Below are 20,636 nucleotides of genomic sequence, written 5' to 3'. Positions count from 1 at the left end.
GGCTGATGAAATAGCAAGGAAACATCAGGCCAAAGCCTATGATGAGGCAAGAACACAGGAAAGGAGGCAAAGAACCAAAGGCTGCTTTTACCTTAAAGTGACAGATGTAGCAGAAATTAACCAAAATAGAGCATAGTGACCAAACAAATGAAAAACACAAAACTAAATGAAAGAGTGGGCCATAGATGATGGCTCGGAATTTTCCTGGACTCATTAAAAGATACCAATTGGTATAGTCAGGAAGCCCAAATCAATCCCAAGAATGATAAGGATTAATCCACTATTATGTATCGACTGTATTTCATACTTTTTAAAAGGCTAAAAAAGAAAGTGTTACTTGAACCCACACTTGTGCCCAACTCTGAGCACACATACACAGGATGGCAGGACAGGAGGCAGAGCTTCTCAACTGAACTAGCAGAAATCTATGACAGATGACCTCTCATAAAGCAAAAAAAATCAAAAGATAACTTCTATCACATGAATAGGGTCTGGTGCTAGTAAGACAATTTGCTCAGAAAAAATTTCATGCTCACAGAAAGTAACTAACTGTGAACTCTGAACAGTTGTACTCTTGGGAACTGGGAATTTAAGAAGGACCTTTTACTTTTTTATTTTATACATTTCTGCATTATTTAAAATTTCATTTTAATTTCTTTATTGTAAAAAAAAAAGTAGTTTTAATTAATAGGAAGGTAAGAGACCATTATTAGTCTTCCAAAGAACAGACTATTTAGGAACCACATTCAAAACAGAAAAAAATCAACATTTTACAACCTACCATACATTCATCCCAAAAAAAATCACTAATTAGCGAGTAGTAAGGATTCCCTACTATAACTAAAATACTACATTTCTTTCATTTTTATTTATTTATTTTTTTGAGAAAGGGTCTCACTCTGCCTCTGCCACCCACACCCACTGTTTACTCCCTAGCAGCACTGGCCCCCCTTTCAGGGCTGGAATACCAGGCTTCCTCCCAGCACAACGCCTCTGCACACATGATTTTTATATATATATATATATATATTTTTTTTTTTTTTTTTTTAAGAGAGAGAGGGTCTCCCTATGTTGCCCAGGATGAACTTGAACTCCTAGCCTCAAGTGACCCGCCCACCTCAGCCTCCCAAGTAGCCGGGATTACAGATGTACACCACCACATCCAGCTAATTTTTTTATTTTTTGTAGAGACAGAGTGTCACCATGTTGCCCAGGCTAGTGTTAAATTCCTGGCCTCAAGTGATCCTCCCACCTCAGCCTCCTGAGTAGCTGGAATTACAGGCATGCACTGTGAACCTAATATTTTAGCATGTAAACCACTCATGCATCCTATCTAAAATATTTAAAGAGACCTGTTTACCTGGCCCACTGGTTGGTTGGACACTGCCACACACATCAAGCTCTTGTGCTTCAAGCTGTCTGTATTTGTTAATATATTCTACTTCTGAGCTCCTTTGGCTGAGTGACCTGAAAAGAATAGTAAAAGTTAGTATACTATTTCCAAAAAGCCAAGAAACCCTTGTGTACCAGAGAAGTTTTTCACATTAAATCATGGGAAAAAATGCAAATAGTCAATAAACAAATGAATATACACTCAAACTCAGTTACCAGGCAGATGCAAATTAAAACAATGACAAACCATTTTTTCACCCATCAAATTGGCAAAAAGAGCAAATATTTTCAGAATATGTATGAGGACAGATACGTTTATGGTAAATGGGTATGACCACTTATTCTGAAGGGTAGTTTGCAGTATCTTTTTTTGAGGCAAGGTCTCTCTCTATCACCAAGGCTAGAGTGCAGTGCTGTGATCATAGCTCACTGTAACCTCAGCCTCCTAAGCTCAAGCAATCCTCCCACCTCAGCCTCCTGAGCAGATGAAATCACAGGTGTACACCACCACATCCAGCTAATTTTTTATTTTTTGTAGAGACAGGGTCTCACTATATTGCCCACACTGGTCTCAAACTCCTAGACACAAGCAATCTGCCTGCCTTGGCCTCCCAAACTGCTGGGATTACAGGCATGAGCCACCACACTCAGCTATAGTATCTTAAAACTTAAAACAGCCGAACAGGGTGGTTCACACTTGTAATCCCAGCACTTTGGGAGGCCAAGGCAGCTGGATCATTTTGTGCTCAGAAGTTTGAGACCAGCCTGGGCAACATGGTGAAACCCCATCTCTACAAAAAATACAGAAATGAGCCGGGTGTGGAGGCTCATGCCTGTAGTCCCAGCTACTAAGGCTGGGGCTGGAGGATCCCTTGAGTCAGGAAGTGGATGTTGCAGGGAACCAAGATCGTGCCACTGCACTCCAGCCTAGGCAACAGAGTAAGACTCTGTTTCAAAAAAAATGAATAAACAGGCTAGGCATGGTGGCTCACGCCTGTAATCCAAGCACTTTGGGAGGCCAAGGCAGGTGGATCACTTGATGTCAGAAGTTCAAGACCAGCCTGGCCAACATGGTGAAACCCTGTCTCTACTAAAAATACAAAAATTAACCGGGCATGGTGGCGGATCCCTGTAATCCCAACGAAGGTAGGCTAAGGTAGCAGAATCACTTAAACCCAGGAGGTGGAGGTTGCAGTGAGCCAAGATGGTACCACTGCACTCCAGCCTGGGCAACAGAGCCACACTCCATCTCAAAAAGAAAACAAAATAAAGACTAAAAACTAACCAAAACTTAAAACACACGTCTCCTACAATCCAACTTTTCCTCAGAATCTTTCTTTAACATCAGCACATGTAAACGAAGCACATGCAAAGACATGCATGGAAACATTCATTTGTTCAGCAAATATTTACTGAACACCTATTGCACAAAAGGCACTGTCTCTGACACTAAAGATACAGCAAGAAACAAAACAAAGTCCTTGCCCGCAGGAAACTACCATTCTTGTGAAGGAGACATAATAGATACGTAAAATGCTGATTAGAGATGTGGACAAAATTAAAATTGGGTGGCGGTATTAAGGATTCCAGGGAGGAAGGGTGTATTTTCATAATATTTATAATAATTAAAACCTGAAAACCATGTCCAACAGGGGACAAGCTAAAACGATGGCATACCTTAGTTAATGTATATCATTTTTAAAGAGTGTCATGGCTCTATTCATGCCAATAGATAAACATGTCCAGAACATTAAGTGAAAAAAGACAGTTGTGATATGCATTATATGCTATCACCCATGTTTTCCTTATCAATATCTAGTTTAAATGCACTGTTGTCAAAGAGATTATATGATACTGATTCTTGAAATTTGAGACAAACTTTATGTAATGATTAATTTTATGTCAACTTGAATGGGTCAAGGGATGCCCACGTAGCTGGTAAAACATTTCTTCTGGCTGTGTCAGGGTTTCAGGAAGAGGTTAGCATTTGAATCAGTAGACTGAGTAAAGAAGACCTGCCTCAGTAATGTGGATGGGCATTACCAGTCCACTAACAGCCCACCCAGGCAGAACAAAAAGGATAAGGAAGGGTCAATATTCTCTTTTTGAACAGGGACATCCAGTCTCTCCTGCCCTGGAACACTAGAGTTCCTGATTCTCAGATCCTCAGCCTCCGACATTCATATCAGCAGTCTCCCATCCCGGGTTCTCAGGCTTCGTCTTGGATTGGGAGTTATAGCATCAGTTCCCCTGGTTCCCAGGCTTTCAAATTCAGACTAAATTTCACCACCGACTTTCCTTCTTCTCCAGCTTGCAGAAGGTATATAGTGAGGCATCTCAGCCTCCATAATCCCATGCACCAAGTATCATCAGCAATCTCCCCACTCTTACAGATCTATATATATCTTATTAGTCCTGTGTCTCTGGAGAATCCTGTCTAATACACTTTAATAAAATGCTGCTTGCATCAAAGCCAACTTTTACGTGTTCCAAAATATCAGCATTCCTCTGGTTACTGTTTGCCTGACATTTACTCATTAATTCACTCAACAATAACAGTGTACCAGGTGCAGCTGAGACAGTCAAGATGCCGGGGTGGCTCCCACAGGAGAGGGCGGGAAGAGAATGATGAGAAATGGAGTGTAGGGAGCAGAAGGGTATGGAGAAGAGCTGGAAGTACCAGGGAGGAGCTGGGAGTAATTATAAAGATTTTGGCTTTTGTTCTGAGTAAGATGGGTTTTGAGCAAAGACAGAAATAACAATACCTGACTTTTAGTTTAACAGCATGGCTCTGACCAGGTGAAGGGGAGCAGGTGATCATCTGAAAGAAAACATTTGCAGCAAAACAATTAAGAATTACTGGTCTATGTATGTCTCTGCATGTGAGATTGGTATCCCGAATACACCAAACTGATGGGTCTTGACTCTTTATCCAATTTGCCAGTCTGTGTCTTTTAATTGGACTGTTTAGTCCATTTACATTTAAGGTTAATATTGTTATGTGTGAACTTGATCCTGTCATTGTGATATTAGCTGGTTATTTTGCTCTTTAGTTGATGCAGTTTCTTCCTAGCATCGATGGTCTTTACATTTTGGCATGTTTTTGCAATGACTGGTACCGGTTGTTCCTTTCCATGTTTAGTGCTTCCTTCAGGGTCTCTTGTAGGGCAGGCCTGGTGGTGACAAAATCTCTAAGCATTTGCTTGTCTGTAAAGGATTTTATTTCTCCTTCACTGATGAAACTTAGTTTGGCTGGATATGAAATTCTAGGTTGAAAATTCTTTTCTTTAAGAATGTTGAATATTGGCCCCCACTCTCTTCTGGCTTGGAGAGTTTCTGCCGAGAGATCTGCTGTTAGTCTGATGGGCTTCCCTTTGTGGGTAACCCGACATTTCTCTCTGGCTGCCCTTAACATTTTTTCCTTCATTTCAACTTTGGTGAATCTGACAATTGGTTCAACCATTGTGGAAAACAGTATGGCAATTCCTCAAGGATCTAGAACTAGAAATACCATATGACCCAGCCATCCCATTACTGGGTATATACCCAAAGGATTATAAATCATGCTGCTATAAAGACACATGCACACATATGTTTATTGTGGCACTATTCACAATAGCAAAGACTTGGAATCAACCCAAATGTCCATCAGTGACAGACTGGATGAAGAAAATGTGGCACATACACACCATGGAATACTATGCAGCCATAAAAAAGGATGAGTTCGTGTCCTTTGTAGGGACATGGATGCAGCTGGAAACCATCATTCTCAGCAAACTATCGCAAGAACAGAAAACCAAACACCGCATGTTCTCACTCATAGGTGGGAACTGAACAATGAGATCACTTGGACTCTGGAAGGGGAACATCACACACCGGGGCCTATTATGGGGAGGGGGGAGGGGGCAGGGATTGCATCGGGAGGTATACCTGATGTAAATGACCAGTTGATGGGTGCTGATGAGTTGATGGGTGCAGCACACCAACATGGCACAAGTATACATATGTAACAAACCTGCACGTTGTGCACATGTACCCTAGAACTTAAAGTATAATAAAAAAAAAAAAAAAAAAAAAAAGAATTACTGGCTGGGTACAGTGGCTCACGCCTGTAATCCCAGTACTTTGGGAGGTCAAGGCGGGTGGATCACCTGAGGTTAAGAGTTTGAGATCAGCCTGGCCAACATGGTGAAACCTCATCTCTACTAAAAATACAAAAATTAGCCCAGCGTGGTGGCAGGCACTTGTAATCCCAGCTACTTGGGAGGCTGAGGCAGGAGAACTGCTTGAACCCAGGAGCCAGAGGATTTTTCTATTTACGAAAAAAAAGTCATTAGGATTTTGGCAGAGATTGCATTGAATCTGTAGATCACATTGTGTAGTACTGACATTTTAACAATATTGCCTTCCAATCCATGAATAGAGGATGTATTTCCATTTGTTTATGTTTTTAATTTATTTCAGCAATGTTTTGCACTTCTCATTGTCTAAGACTTTCACTTCTTTGGTTAATCCCTGAGTATTTTATTATTTTTTATGCTATCGCCAATAGAATAGTTTTGGAATTTCCTTTTTAGGTTGTTCATTGTTAGGGTATAGAAATGAAACTGAATCGGGCATGGTGGCTCACGCCTGTAATCCCAGCACTTTGGGAGGTTGAGGCGGGCAGATCACGAGGTCAAGAGATCAAGACCATCCTGGCCAACATGGTGAAACCCCATCTCTACTAAAAATACAAAAATTAGCTGGGTGTGGTGGCACGCCTGTAGTCCCAGTTACTTGGGAGGCTGAGGCAGGAGAATCCCTTGAGCCCAGGAGGCTGAGGTTGCAGTGAGCCGAGATCATGCCACTGTACTCTAGCCTGGAGACAGAGTGAGACTCTGTCTCAAAAAAATAATAATAATAGAAATGAAACTGAATTTTGTGTGTTAACTTTGCAGACTGCTACTTTGCTGAATTCAATTATTAGTTGTGACAGTTTTTTGTGGAATCTTTAGGATTTTCAACATATAAAATTATATCATCTGCAAACAGAGATGATGTTACTTCTTCCATTCCAATTTGGATACATTTTATTTCTTAACCTTCCTTGATTGCTCTGGCTAGAAATTCTAGTACTAAGTTAAGTAAAAGTGGTGAAAGGAGACAACCTCACCTTGTTCCTGATCTTAGAGGAAAAGCTTTCAATCTTTCATCAAGTATGATGTTAGTTGTGGGCTTTTCATATATGGCTTTTATTATGCTAGTAGTTTCCTTCTATTCCTACTTTGTTGAGTCTTTTTAATACGAACAACTCCATAGAAATGTACTTTTTTACCTTAAGAAAAATGAACCAATAACCCAGAACTTTTAATTCAGTAGCAAAATGAATAAAAACAGGCTGGGCACAGTGGCTCATGCCTATAATCCCAGCACACTGGGAGGCTGAGTGGGAGATTGCCTGTGCCCAGGAGTTCAGGACCAGCCTGGGCAACATGGTGAGTGACACCCACTCTCTACCAAACATTTAAAAATTAGTCAGGCATGGTGGCACGTGCCTGTAGTCCTAGCTACTTGAGAGGCTGAGGTGGGAGGATATCTTGAGCCCAGGAGGCTGAGGCTGCTGTGAGCTGTGACCATGCCACTGTACTCTAGCCTAGGTGACAGAATAAGACCTTGTCTCAAAAAAAGAAAAAAAAAAAAAAAAAAAAACAGAAAGACATGAGTCTTCCCACAATGAAAAATCTTTCTTTGATTGCAATCAAGTGCTGTTGAATATTATATAAAGCAGCCCTGATTGTAATATATAAAAAGTTATGCCTGGCTCCTTAACTTGCTTTTCAAGGTTCCAAAATTTTGTCTTTCTAAACTTTTCATGTACTTCCTTACAGATCTTAAAATTTTACATAGACACACATACATTATGCATGACATGGTCCTATTTCATTTTAAGTCTTATAAAATTTAATACTTAGCTAACAAGGTGTAAACTAGAAAACTATGACAATGACCAAAAAGCAAATGACCTGATAGCTTAAGCTTTATGTCATCCACACAAAATATCCTACTAAGTTTGCAATTCATCAGAAACAATTCATTCAACTCATTAAAATGTAAGATAAATACAATCTAAGATACTTCCTTACCTTTACTTACAAATATTTATGTTCTCTAGCTACATAGTAGTAGAAGAAACACTATAATCAGAGAATTATTTGGGTCTCTACTTCAATCTGATAATCTCAGGAGGCAGGACAAAATAAAATTTGTAAGGCAAGTAGCACACACTAAGTACTAGAAAAATTGGTTCACACAACTAAGTTCAAAGGAAGGTATACTCAATGTGAGTTAAGGTGGTAAGAAAAGTTCTGAAAAGGTCTTTGGTAATGGTTTCAGTGGCAAGACAGGTGTCAAACAAGTAAGTGGAGTAGGAAGACTGCCTTCAAGAAGCTCATCCAGTGGCTAGCTCATTGATCTTTAAATCTCTGTTAAAAGGACACCCACTACCCAAAAAGGCCTTCTCTGACCTCCAGTTCTAAGTGGGAGAAGTGCTTCAAGTATATTAATAGATTATGACCATCTATAATTACCTTACTGGATGATTTGTTTACTTATATTTGTCTTCACATTTGGAAGCTGGCTCCTTGGGAGTAGGAACTAGGTCTGTTTTGTTCACTGCTACACCTCAGCCCCTAACTATCCAGGCCCTGGCAGACAGTCAATAGATATCTGTTAAGTAACTGAAAGCCAGCAATTACAGTAGAGAACAGAGCAGGATCTAATTGGAAAGGATTAGGAAAAAGGGAAAAGCAGCCAGGTGCTGTGGCTCATGCCTGTAATCACAGCACTGTAGGAGACCAAGGTGGGCAGATCACTTGAGGTCAGGAGTTCAAGACCAGCCTGGCCAACATGGTGAAACCCCATCTCTACTAAAAATACAAAAATTAGCTGGGTGTGGCGGCGCACACCTGTAATCCCAGCTACGAGGGAGGCTGAGGCACAAGAATCACTTGAACCCAGGAGGCAGAAGTTGCAGTGAGCTGAAATCACGCCACTGCACTCCAGCCTGGGCGACAGAGCAAGACTCCATCCAAAAAAAAAGGGTCGGAGGAAGAGAAAAGAGGAACACAGACCAAACCAGTCTTTCTATAAGTTTAACAGTGAAGATAAATAAAACCAGAGTTCAAAGCAAAAGTAGGGCCAAAGAAGATGTTCACGTTGACCCTCAGGTTGAAGGAAAAAATGAGTTGGTATTTGAGCTGGTCCATGAAAAAGAGAATTACTATGTGGATACATGAAAAAGACAAAGAAGAAGCTTTTCAGAAGAGAAAAAAACAGTTAAACTAAAGCCAAAGGATCAGAAGTAAGCATGGCAAGTGTCTGGGGGCAATGTGGCCTGGCTGAAACAAAAGGTGTGCTCTAGAGTCCAGCAAGAAAGCAAGCCAGGTAAGGAGGGATAATATAAGACTGCAGAGGGCCTTGAAGGAGGGATAATGTAAGACTGCAGAGGGCCTTGAACAAAAGTTTGGCTTAAGTTCCATATCCAATATGTTCTGATATTTTTGCTACCATTTCAGAGGAAAAAAATGTATGCAGTAACAAGGAGGTTATTCAAAGGAGTATGCGGCAAGATTCGCTGTAATTTTAGTACAAAATGTGGTAGGACACTTCTATCATGATAAACTTTACTCCTTTCCTTCTCCTAACAGTATATGCAATGTAATGTGAAAACCTTCTAGTTGACAATAATGAATCTTGACATCTGGCTTTTTCTAACATACAAGCAATAGGAGCTGTAGGATGACCACACACATCGCTCTTGATCATGCATGACATGCAAGTCTGATGTAAACAATATCTATTCTTCATGGCTCATTTGAAAGGAAAAGCAACAGAAGAAACAAATACTATAAAAGGGAAAACCACTATGCAGTCGTTTAACAGAGAACTGGAGAGTAAAAGACCTTTTATACTCTATCTACCCTTTAGCAAAAGACAAACACTTGCATAGAAAATTAGCACGGGCCGGTGCAGTGGCTCACGCCTGTAATCCCAGCACCCTGGGAGGCTGAGGCAGGAAGATTACTTGAGCCTAGTTTAGAGACCAGCCTGGGCAACACAAGGAGTCCTTATTTCTACCAAAAAAAAAAAAAAAAAGTATGTGTGTGTGTGTATGTGTGTGTGTGTGTATAGTTATGTATACATATATAATGCATACATGTATGTACATACACCTATGTGCATATATACATATATTACATGCATATATACATATATGTACACATACAAATGCATACATATATGTACATATATAAAATGCATATATGTGTGTAAATATATAAAACGTGTGCACATATATATAACATATATATGTACATATGTGCATGTGTATTTTTTTTTAACTAGCCAGACATGCTGTGGCATGCACCTGTGGTCCTGGCTACTCAGGGGGCTGAGGTGGGAGGATCACTTGAGCCCCGCAGGTTGAGGCTACAGTGAGCTGTGATCATGCCACTGCACTACAGCCCTGGTGACACAACGTGACTCTGTCTCAAAAAAAAAAAAGAATGGCCAGGCGCGGTGGCTCAAGCCTGCAATCCCAGCACTTTGGGAGGCCGAGACGGGTGGATCACGGGGTCAGGAGATCGAGACCATCCTGGCTAACACGGTGAAACCCCGTCTCTACTAAAAAATACAAAAAAACTAGCTGGGCGTAGTGGTGGGCGCCTATAGTCCCAGCTACTCGGGAGGCTGAGGCAGGAGAATGGCGTAAACCCAGGAGGTGGAGCTTGCAGTGAGCTGAGATCCGGCCACTGTACTCCAGCCTGGGCAACAGAGCGAGACTCTGTCTCAAAAAAAAAAAAAAGAAAAGAAAAAAGGAATGGCACAATAACGACCATTACAAACCAATATGCACCTAAACAGTAAATATAAGTTTTTCATCCTCAGCTCCAAAAAAAACACTAAAATGATTTTTCTATGATGAATTACAAGATTTTGTTTTGAACTTTGTATGTTCTTATGCCTCTATTTTTCCCTGACAACCAATTACTGCCTTATTACCATGTTTTCAGAGATTATAAAGTATATTTTAAAGTTATCTAGCTAAGCGTTTATTATGTTCCCTAGCATTTCAACTTGCTTAAATATACAAATTTAACTATTTTGCGAGAAAAAACAAAATGAATACAGAATGTAACCTTTGCTAAATATTTCACAATTATGATTCACATCAACATTCTTTTTTTTTTTTTTTTTTTTTTTTTTTTTTTGAGTCGGAGTCTTGCTCTGTTACCCAGGCTGGAGTGCAGTGGCCGGATCTCAGCTCACTGCAAGCTCCGCCTCCCAGGTTCACGCCATTCTCTGGCCTCAGCCTCCCGAGTAGCTGGGACTACAGGCGCCCGCCACCTCGCCCGGCTAGTTTTTTGTATTTCTTAATAGAGACGGGGTTTCACCATGTTAGCCAGGATAGTCTCGATCTCCTGACCTCGTGATCCGCCCGTCTCGGCCTCCCAAAGTGCTGGGATTACAGGCTTGAGCCACCGCGCCCGGCCTCACATCAACATTCTTTACCTATTTCGCTCAATTACAATGAGCTTTCTCAGAATGCATGTTTTGCAAATAGTCAAGTCTGATCTATTTTTCCTGTTTTCACTAGAGGGGACAATGACCCGGCTTCCAAATGGCCTGAAAGTTAAGCTGAAGAATAAAAGCAACATGGTTATTTTTAGAGCTCTACAGGCATAAAAATATAGCACTAAACTGTGACCTACAGCTGTGCACAGCAAAGCATCACATCATGCGACAGTCTTCACTGTAGCTCGGAGCGCATCTGTGGTGCTTTAGATGACCATTCTTCATGTCATTACCAAAGACATGTCGGAATGCATTTAGGACCAGCATCCATAGCTGCTGGCATTTTTTTCAAGTAGAATGAGCTACATTCAAAAGGCAGACCATTATATAACTTGTGAAGATTAAATAGTAAGTTATTTTTGTCATTTCTTCTAGCTTACTTACAAGGTGAATTAATAAGCATTCTCTCCAAATGAAGACATCACAGCCTCATTCCTAACATAGAAAGTTATTTATTTCAAATACAATTTTGGTGGGTAAATAAGGCAGTGCATTCCTTCAACAGAGGACACTTTCAGGAGAGCAAGATATGTCCGAGTGAAACACAGCTCCGTCACCAATTTCAGGCAACTCTTTGGCAACATCACATCAGCCATCAACTTAACAGGTAAGCTTTAAACCTTTTCTGTACAAAACATAAATCAAAAGTATTTACAGGCAGCACTTGCCTCGACATTAACATTTTAAGTCTCCTAAAAACTTTTCACAGCAAGTGTTAGTGTTATTTTCAGGTATCATTCAGCCTATGTATTATCTCTGACTTTGTATATCTAATTTCTGCTAAGCTACATAAAAGCATTTTCAGAGCTTGGTTTCTGCCACTGACCTAGTTAAAAATTAAGACGTTAATCCATGTTCTAATCTTATTTTGACCTGCATAGCTAACCTGTGAAAAAAAAAATCATGCACTTTTCGGGCAAATTTATTGTAAAGAAACAAGTATTTGCTCAGAAGAACCATAACGTTTTGAGCAAATAAACACGGGAAAATATTTCCACAGGCTAAAAATGCCACTTTTTGGCTGGATGAAATGGCCCAGAAACGATTCCTACAAATCCAGACACTTTCCTGGCTCAGACGTAGTGACAAAGACTCTGCTTCGGGAATTAAAATGGCACCTAAAGGAGCGAGAGAGATTAATACAAGAAATCGAAAATGAACAAAAAGTGAAAAAAACAGGTGTGGATTACAACTGGCTCAGAAACTACCAGAATCCCCACACAACTATCCCAGTGACTGAACAAAGACAACTTGAAGTTCTTTGCTCACAAGTTCAACCCTGCCAAACTGGAACTATTCTCAGCAGGTAAAAACACTGTGTTCTCTTATGATACTCGCTACTGCTAAGTCTAAGTTCCTCATACATTTTGACTAGAAATTGTATTCTATCATGTAAATTCTTTAACTGTGTAGATATCTGGTGAGAAATGGTTTTAAATTACATCTAAAATTTCTTTACTAGAAGTATAATTTTAAAACAACATGCATTAATACTCAAAAGGTGGGTAACTTGTATACAAGCACATTATTCTAGCTGTATTTTGGAGATAAGGAGATATAACAAAAAATGTTCTAAACAGAATATTCATTACCACATTCCCTCCAGATTTCGAGAAGTTTTGGCAGAAAATGATGTACTGCCATGGGAAATAGTCTACATCTTCAAGCAAGTTCTGAAAGACTTCCTAAGCAGCTCTGACAGAGGGAGTGAGCAAGAGGACCTGGAGGACTCAGGGAGCATGGACTGCCCTGCTCCTTCTGTGATCCCAGGTGACAGCTCCAAGAGGGCAGGCAAAGATGAAATACCCACCATTTCCAGTTACGTAGATAAAAACACAAAGGACAGGTTCCCAGGGTTCTCACACAGAATATGGAACCTACCATATTATCACCCACCTAGTTAAGTTACTTATAACTAGAGGAGTTTTTATGACCACCTTAGAACTCTTAATATTAAGAATAAGAAAAAGTGATGTGACTTAAAGTTTTTCTTTGTTACAAGGTCAGTATCCTGTGGATGTATCCTATGTTTTAAATAGTATCCTTTTTTTAACTACTCTAAACATGCTATGTTTTCATTGAATAGTATGCTTTTAACTAAAATGTTTCCTAAGTATTTTGAAAAAATGTTTGAAGTATTTTCTTATACCTCAAACCCACCTCACAGGAACTAAATCAACTTTAGTATGAAGTTTGACAAATTCTGTACAAAACTTAGATATTAACCTTGACTTTTATTCTATAATAAAGCTACATATAGAATTAAATAAATGATTAATGTGAATCCTATCTTTACAATATAACAGAAATGAGAAGTCAACATCCCATTATGTGATCATTCTCAGCAGGGGATGGGGAGAAGGGCGGTGAGGGAAAAAATAACATGTAGTTTAAAAATGAAGCAGGGCTTTAACCCAGCACTCAGCTTTGGTTTTAATCACAGTACTTTTAAGCTCAACATTAAGGGAACATGTAATAAAACTCAGCTCTATATTATATCAGTAAAGATAAACAGGCTGATTTAGCAACATGAGTAGCTGCTACTCTCAAAGAAAAACATTCACTGTTGGTGAATAATTTAAACTTATCCTCAGGTGAAATAGCAAAATATTTAATATATAAAATCTGGCTTTTCAAAACTTTATTAAAAGTAGGAAACTATATATTAGTCAGATTTTTTTTATAAAGTGCTAGAATTCATTCTTAAAGGTAAGTCCAAGGAACCTAATTATAACTTTATATTCAAAGATTTACCAGTTTTCTTTCATCTAAAAATAAAAAAAGTATGTATCAAAATTGGAACAAGTTGGGTGTGGTGCACACACCTGTAGCGTGGCTACTCAGGAGGTTGAGACAGGAAGCTCACCGGAGCCCAGGAATTCAAGGCTGCAGTGAGCTACAATCACACCACTGCACCCCAACCTGGGCAACAGAGAAAGACCTTGTCTCAAAAAAACAAAACAAAAAAAAAAAACTTTTTTTCAAAAAGACTAGAACTAAATATACACTACTAAAAATATATATATATATATCTTCTAACTTTATTCTCCCTGCATTCTTAGCCAACTTCTGTACCATTTTCAACTGACCTCAATTTGGTCTTAAATCCCAACCATGTAATGCAACCCACCTGATTAGGGTTTAACAAGACAACATAAACAGAAACACAGTCCCAAGTAGATTTAAAATAAAGACACTTCTCATTCCTGCTCTGAAATTTTCAGTTTTCCTACATACTACCTTTGGCTTTTTTAGTCACTGTAAGATTTCCTAGAGTGGAAACTATATGTGGGAGAGATAAATGCCCCGAAAAGTACACAACTACTTATTGTGCAGTGAATACAGTAAGCAGCGAACATGAGTTTTAAGAAAATATCATTGCTTAAATCATGGTAAGAACAAAATTTTCATTTAAAGAAACATGGAGAACGTGAAGTTTGTATATGAAGCACAGTACTAGAATTGATCATCCCACCACACATACCAGGAAATACATGCCATGAAGAGATGCAAATCATTTCCTTCACTCTCCAAGGCTCCTCAAGCAGCCACTGGACAACACCACACCACTTGCTAGAGAGAGTCATCCTCTGTATTCAGACAGGGAGAAATAATTCCCGGCAAAAAGCTTCTGGTGACTGAGGCAGCTATGGACAGTGACATCACTCCGCTAGTTCAGGATGAAAATGAGTCCTAGACACTCTAAGTCACCCACACGCAATTTAATTAATTTTCCACCCAAGCTTGAAAAAAGAAAGGAAAAATACATTAAGTTTTGAGTTTCCATCTCTCACTTTGTTGTTGGCAAACCTAACACTCATGTCCTGTGAGAGTATTGGTATACGTAATTTAAAACTGTAGTTATTTCTGGAAAACCTATAAATCGAATAGAAATTTTAATACAAATAACTTCCTGAATAGTGACAGATCCATGTTTTTATACACTAGCCTATTTATAATACCTAAAGCTGGCAAAGGAATCAGGATCGAAAATATAATGGGGGGACCGGGCGCGGTGGCTCACGCCTGTAATCCCAGCACTTTAAGAGGTGGAGGCAGGTGGATCACGAGGTCAGGAGATCAAGACCATCCTGACTAACATGGTGAAACCCCATCTCTACTAAAAATACAAAAAATTAGCCGGGCAAGGTGGCAGGCGTCTGTAGTCCCAGCTGCCCGGGAGGCTGAGGCAGGAGAATGCCGTGAACCCGGGAGGCGGAGCTTGCAGTGAGCCGAGATCGCGCCACTGCCCTGGGCGACAGAGAGAGACTCCGTCTCAAAAAAAAAAAAAAAGGAAAATATAAAGAGGGCACAGGTGGGAAGGGGACGACTGGGAACACTTCAGGTGTGTTTTATGAAGAGAAAGCAGCACTCGTTCAGGAGCTACAATCTTTAGCTAGGGAACAGAAAGAATAAATGAATCCACATAAAAGCATTCTGCATAATCCCCAACATATAATAGGCTCTTGAGGTAGCATTACTAGCCAGAGCCGAGACTCCGTCTCAAAAAAAGAAAATCAACATGTTCAAAACCAAAGTCATAGAGAAATTTTTGTGTTCTAAAGGGACAAACAGAACTCAAGAACCAGCTAGTACCACTACACACACACCCTCTAAAAGCATAATTCTTCAAACATTTCATCAATTGGTATTTTCTATCTCAGTAAATGACAGCACCACCTATCTACTCTATTCTACAAGCCAGAAATCTCAGAATCCTTCTGGTCCCCCCTTGGGGTGGGAGAGGGGCCAAAACCACAATCACAATCCAAAGGTAACTGGCAGAGCTGGATTTTGGTTATCACAAACAGGACTGGATGCAGGCAGGAGTTCAATGCTTGGAGAAGGTGAAAAGTTGTTTAGAAGACTAGAGAGAGTGTGTAAAAGACTAAAGAAAAGGAAGGAGGGAAGGGCTGCTTTAGCTATGGAGGTCACAGGAAACTTCTCTAAGGAGATATCTGAACAGGGTCCCAAATGAAGAAAGGAGCCTGTTATGGGAAGGGAGCGAGGGGAAGCACTGAATACAGAAGAAAGAGTCAATGTGGAAGCTGCAAGGTGGGAATGAGCTTGCTGTCTTCAAGACACAGAAAAAATGCCAATGTGACCAGAGCACAGCAAGAGCAGCAGACGAGGAGATGCCCGATGGAGGAATGCTCGCCAAGCCTAGATGCAGAGTCAGACAAAATTTTATCCTAACAGCAATCGATGCCACAGGAGGTCACACGTGCTCAAAGAACCTCAGGTGTGAAGGTTTACTCAAGAATTTGTTCATTCAACAATTTTTTTAGAGACAGGCTCTTGCTCTGTTGCCCAGGAGTGCAGTGGTACAATCATAGCTCACTGCAGCCTTGAACTCCTGGCTTCAAGTGATCCTTCTGAGTCAGCCTGCCAAGTAGCTGGGACTACAGGCAGGCACCATAACACCGGGCTAATTTTTTAATATTTTGTAGAGACATGGTCTCCCTATATTGCCCAGGCTAGTCTCGAACTCCTGGCCTCAAGTGATCCTCCCACCTCAGCTTCCCAAAGCACTGGAATTACAGGCATGAGCCACTATGCCAGGCCATCATTCAACAAATATTAACTTAGCATCTACATCATGCCAGTCATTCTTGTAGGTGCTAGATTACTGCGGGGTAAGGTTGAAAAGTCAGGAGACCAAACATAGACGGTTTCTGCAATAATCCAGGCAAGAGATGATGGCAGTGGTTTGGTCAAGAGTGATAACAATGTAAACTGTGAGAAGCACCCTTATTCTGGAAATATTTTATAGTACACTTACCAGGATATTGTGATTTTTATTGTTTGATTGTATACCTATATACACACTCGGATACACTCCTTAGGAAAATCCAGTATGGCCCGAAGAGTAAGACAGAGATTTATGATTCAATCAAGACAGGAATGCATGAAGCAGCAACTCTCACCATGTTTAGAATATGGACATATTGTAAGCATTCAATAATTGGGGTCTTCTAGGTTGAGCATGGTGGCTCATGCCTATAATCCTAGCACTTTGGGAAGCCAAGGTGGGAAGATCACTTGAGCCCAGGAATTTGAAACCAGCCTGGATAACATAGTGAAATCCCGTGTCTCCAAAAACATTTTTTTAATTGGTCAGGCATGGTAGCATGCACCTGTGGTCCCAGCTACTCAGGAGACTGAGGTGGGAAAATCAAGGGAGGATCACTTGAGCCCAGGAGGTCAAGGCTGCAGTGAAACGTGACTGTGCCACTGCACTCCATCTGCGGGAACAGAGGGAGACCCTGTCTGAAAATAATAATTATCCCCAGTCATTACCTTGCTTCCATTTTCCCATGGTAAATACGTAACAGCGCTCTGCCACGCTTATCTACTCAGCAAATGCCCTGCCTTCCCTCTTGTAAAAAAAAAAATTACTATTATTGGCCGGGTGCAGTGGCTCACGCCTGTAATCCCAGCACTTTGGGAGGCTGAGGCGGGCAGATCACGAGGTCAGGAGATCGAGACCATCCTGGCTAATACAGTGAAACCTCACCTCTACTAAAAATACAAAAATTAGCCAGGCGTGGTGGCGGGTGCCTGTAGTCTCAGCTACTTGGGAGGCTGAGGCAGGAGAATGGCGTGAACCCTGGAGGCGGAGCTTCCAGTGAGCCAAGACTGCGCCACTGCACTCCAGCCTGGGGGACAGAGTGAGACTCAGTCTCAAAAAAAAAAAAAAAAAAAAAACTATTATTATTGTGACCTCCTAGGCCATTCATTCAAACAACAAATATTTGAGTTCCTACTAAGTCAGGTACTGCACCAAGGAGTGGAGATTCCCTGATAATTTGTACCCTCAGTAAGTTCTTATGTGAGAAAAATAACATCCAAAAGCATTCCCATGAAAGTGTTAAGATACGCATGTGCAGGGCACTAAGCAAGCTGTTTTTGATTAAAGTGGGCCTCACTCACTTGGTGTTCCTCTGACCACTTGTTCTCAGTCTCCTTTTCTCACTGCATCTCCTTCACCTATAACACTCAAGCACCCCAGGTGGGCCCTTCTCTCTATACCCACTCACTAGGATACATCCTAGTTAAGGGATCTCATCAGTCTTGAAGTTAAACTTCCCAATGTCTAGTTCTGCCAGACCTCCTTCCTCAACTCCAGACTGCCTACATGTATTGCTGTCTAACAGGCATTTTAAAGTGAACATGTTCAAAATCAATCCTGGTATTCCCCCACAAACTGAAGGCAATACCTGTCACTTGCTAGGCCAGAAACCTTGGTGTCACCTGTGATTGCTTCCCCACTCACATCCTCCACTTGCTCCAGCTACAGAGTCCTTGCCTCCAGCTTAAGAACATGTCCCAAATGCCACCATTGCTTACCACACCCCCCATCCTCCATCCCTCAGCTACCTGCCTGGTCTAAGCCACCATCCTATCTTTTGCTTGAATGATGTGTCAGTTATAGTTCTCCAAAGAAACAGAACCAACAAGATGTGGAGAAAGAAATGTAGTTTAAGGAATTAGCTCCCCCAGCTGTAGAGGTGCAAGTCCAGAATCTGCAGGATAGGCCAGCAGGCTGGAGACCCAGGGAAAGGTTGCAGTGCAAGTCCAAAGTCAGTTGGCTGGCACAGTTTCTTCTTGCTCAGGGAAGGTCAGTCTTCGCTGCATTCAGGTCTTAACTGACTGGACGAGGCCCTCCTACCTCATGGAGCATGATCTGCTTTACCCAAAGTCCACAGATTTGCAACGTTAGTCTCATCTAAAAAACACCTTCAAAAAACATCCACGGTAGTGTTTGACCAAATATCTGGGCACTGTCGCCCAGCCAAGCTGACACACAGTTAATCATCACAGAGGACATCAAGAGATTCTTCTCTGACTGACCACCCTGTTCCTGCCCTTGCCCCGCTTCAATCCACTCATCACAGCTGTGATCCTATTAAAGTCAGAAGTCACATCACCTCACAACTCTGCTCAGAACCCCAAAGCCCCCTCCAGTGGCTCCCTGGCTCCCTCAGATGAAGCAGCAAGGTCCTCACTATGATGCAGGACATAACTCTTTTTTCCTTTTTTTTTTCCTTTTTTTTTTTTTTTTTTTTTGAGACACAGTCTCATTCTGTCGCCCAGGCTGGAGTGCAGTGGCGCCATCTCGGCTCACTGCAAGCTCCACCTCCCAAGTTCATGCCATTCTCCTGCCTCAGCCTTCCGAGTAGCTGAGATTACAGGTGCCCGCCACCATGACCGGCTAATTTTTTGTATTTTCAGTAGAGACAGGGTTTCACTGTGTTAGCCAGGATGGTCTCAATCTCCTGACCTTGTGATCCACCCGCCTCGGCCTCCCAAAGTGCTGGGATTACAGGCATGAGCCACCGCGCCCGGCCAGGACATACCTCTTGATCTCCTGTTAGCTCGCTGACCACACCTATTCTCTCCCTTTCAATTGCTCTACTCCAGCGGCACACAGTACCTACAGAGGATATGCGCCAGCACTTTTTTAATCAATGGGAAAATTATTTAATAAACAAAATCTGTTAAACGACCAAAAGGTCTTTTAAAAATGTGGACTTGGCCGGGCGCGGTGGCTCAAGCCTGTAATCCCAGCACTTTGGGAGGCCGAGATGGGCGGATCACGAGGTCAGGAGATCGAGACCATCCTGGCTAACATGGTGAAACCCCGTCTTTACTAAAAAAAATACAAAAAATTAGCCGGGCGAGGTGGCGGGCGCCTGTAGTCCCAGCTACTCGGGAGGCTGAGGCAGAAGAATGGTGCAAACCCGGGAGGCGGAGCTTGCAGTGAGCTGAGATCCGGCCACTGCGCTCCAGCCTGGGCGACAGAGCGAGACTCCGTCTCAAAAAAAAAAAAAAAAAAAATGTGGACTTTGGCCAGGGCAGTGGCTCATTCCTATAATCCCAGCATCTTGGGAGGCCCAGAAGAGAGGATTGCTTGAGCCCAGGAGTTTGACACCAGCATAGGCAACACAGTGAGACACCATCTTTACAAAAAATAAAACACAAATTAGCCAGGCATGCGGCATGTGCCTGTAGTCCCAGCTACTTGGGAGGCTGAGGCAGGAAAATCGCTTGAGCCCAGGAGTCCAAGGCTGCAGCGAGCTATGCACAGCAGCACTGCACTCCAGCCTGGGTGACAGAGAAAAAAAAAAGTGGATTTTGTGGGTGAACAGAAAATACGAATTCTTGAAGAGTTACAGAGTCATACATTAACATCTATGTGACGCCTAAATACCAAAAGGCAACAAGACAAAAAGAAAAAAACAATATGCCTTGGAGTCCACACACCCATTCTACAATATAATAGGTATGTGGACGAGGACAAAGTAAACTTCAACTGCTCCGATCTTAACTTCCCCTGTCTGTTAGAAGGGCCTAGATGGTTCATTTCCTGTGTCACCTGACACAATGCCCAACACAGCAGGCATTCAACTTCAGTAAGAGACAACAAGTGCCAAAACCAAGACTTAGGGATCTGGGCCAGATGCGGTGGCTCACACCTGTAATCCCAGCACTTTGGGAGGCCGAGGCAGACAGACTACTTGAGCTCAAGAGTTTGAGACAAGCCTGGACAACAAGGCAAAACCCTGTGTCTATTTTTTTTTTTTTTTTTTTTTTTTTTGAGACGGAGTCTCGCTCTGTCGCCCAGC

At 41.6% G+C, this 20,636-nt stretch overlaps 2 protein-coding genes across 2 annotated transcripts in view; one reads left to right on the top strand and one right to left on the bottom strand.

Moving 5' to 3' along the window:
- TDRD9 (tudor domain containing 9) overlaps window positions 1–20,636 on the bottom strand; it is a 126,854-nt gene that overhangs the window by 99,666 nt on the left and 6,552 nt on the right. Inside the window, exon 2 of the mRNA XM_025391938.1 lies at window positions 1,361–1,467. Within this exon, the coding sequence (XP_025247723.1) occupies window positions 1,361–1,467 (107 nt within the window). The remainder of the gene's footprint in view (window positions 1–1,360; window positions 1,468–20,636) is intronic.
- Window positions 11,399–13,293, top strand: RD3L (retinal degeneration 3 like). The gene is made up of 3 exons (XM_025391939.1): window positions 11,399–11,614; window positions 12,008–12,313; window positions 12,614–13,293. Exons 2-3 carry the CDS (start codon window positions 12,015–12,017, stop codon window positions 12,909–12,911), a joined length of 597 nt encoding a protein of 198 aa, XP_025247724.1. The 5' UTR covers window positions 11,399–11,614; window positions 12,008–12,014; the 3' UTR covers window positions 12,912–13,293.

Source organism: Theropithecus gelada, chromosome 7b (genome assembly GCF_003255815.1).
Source record: "Theropithecus gelada isolate Dixy chromosome 7b, Tgel_1.0, whole genome shotgun sequence".
Classification (NCBI taxonomy): Eukaryota; Metazoa; Chordata; class Mammalia; order Primates; family Cercopithecidae; genus Theropithecus; species Theropithecus gelada.
The sequence above is the reverse complement of the archived record's forward strand: the minus strand, read 5'-3'. Positions and strand labels throughout refer to the sequence as shown.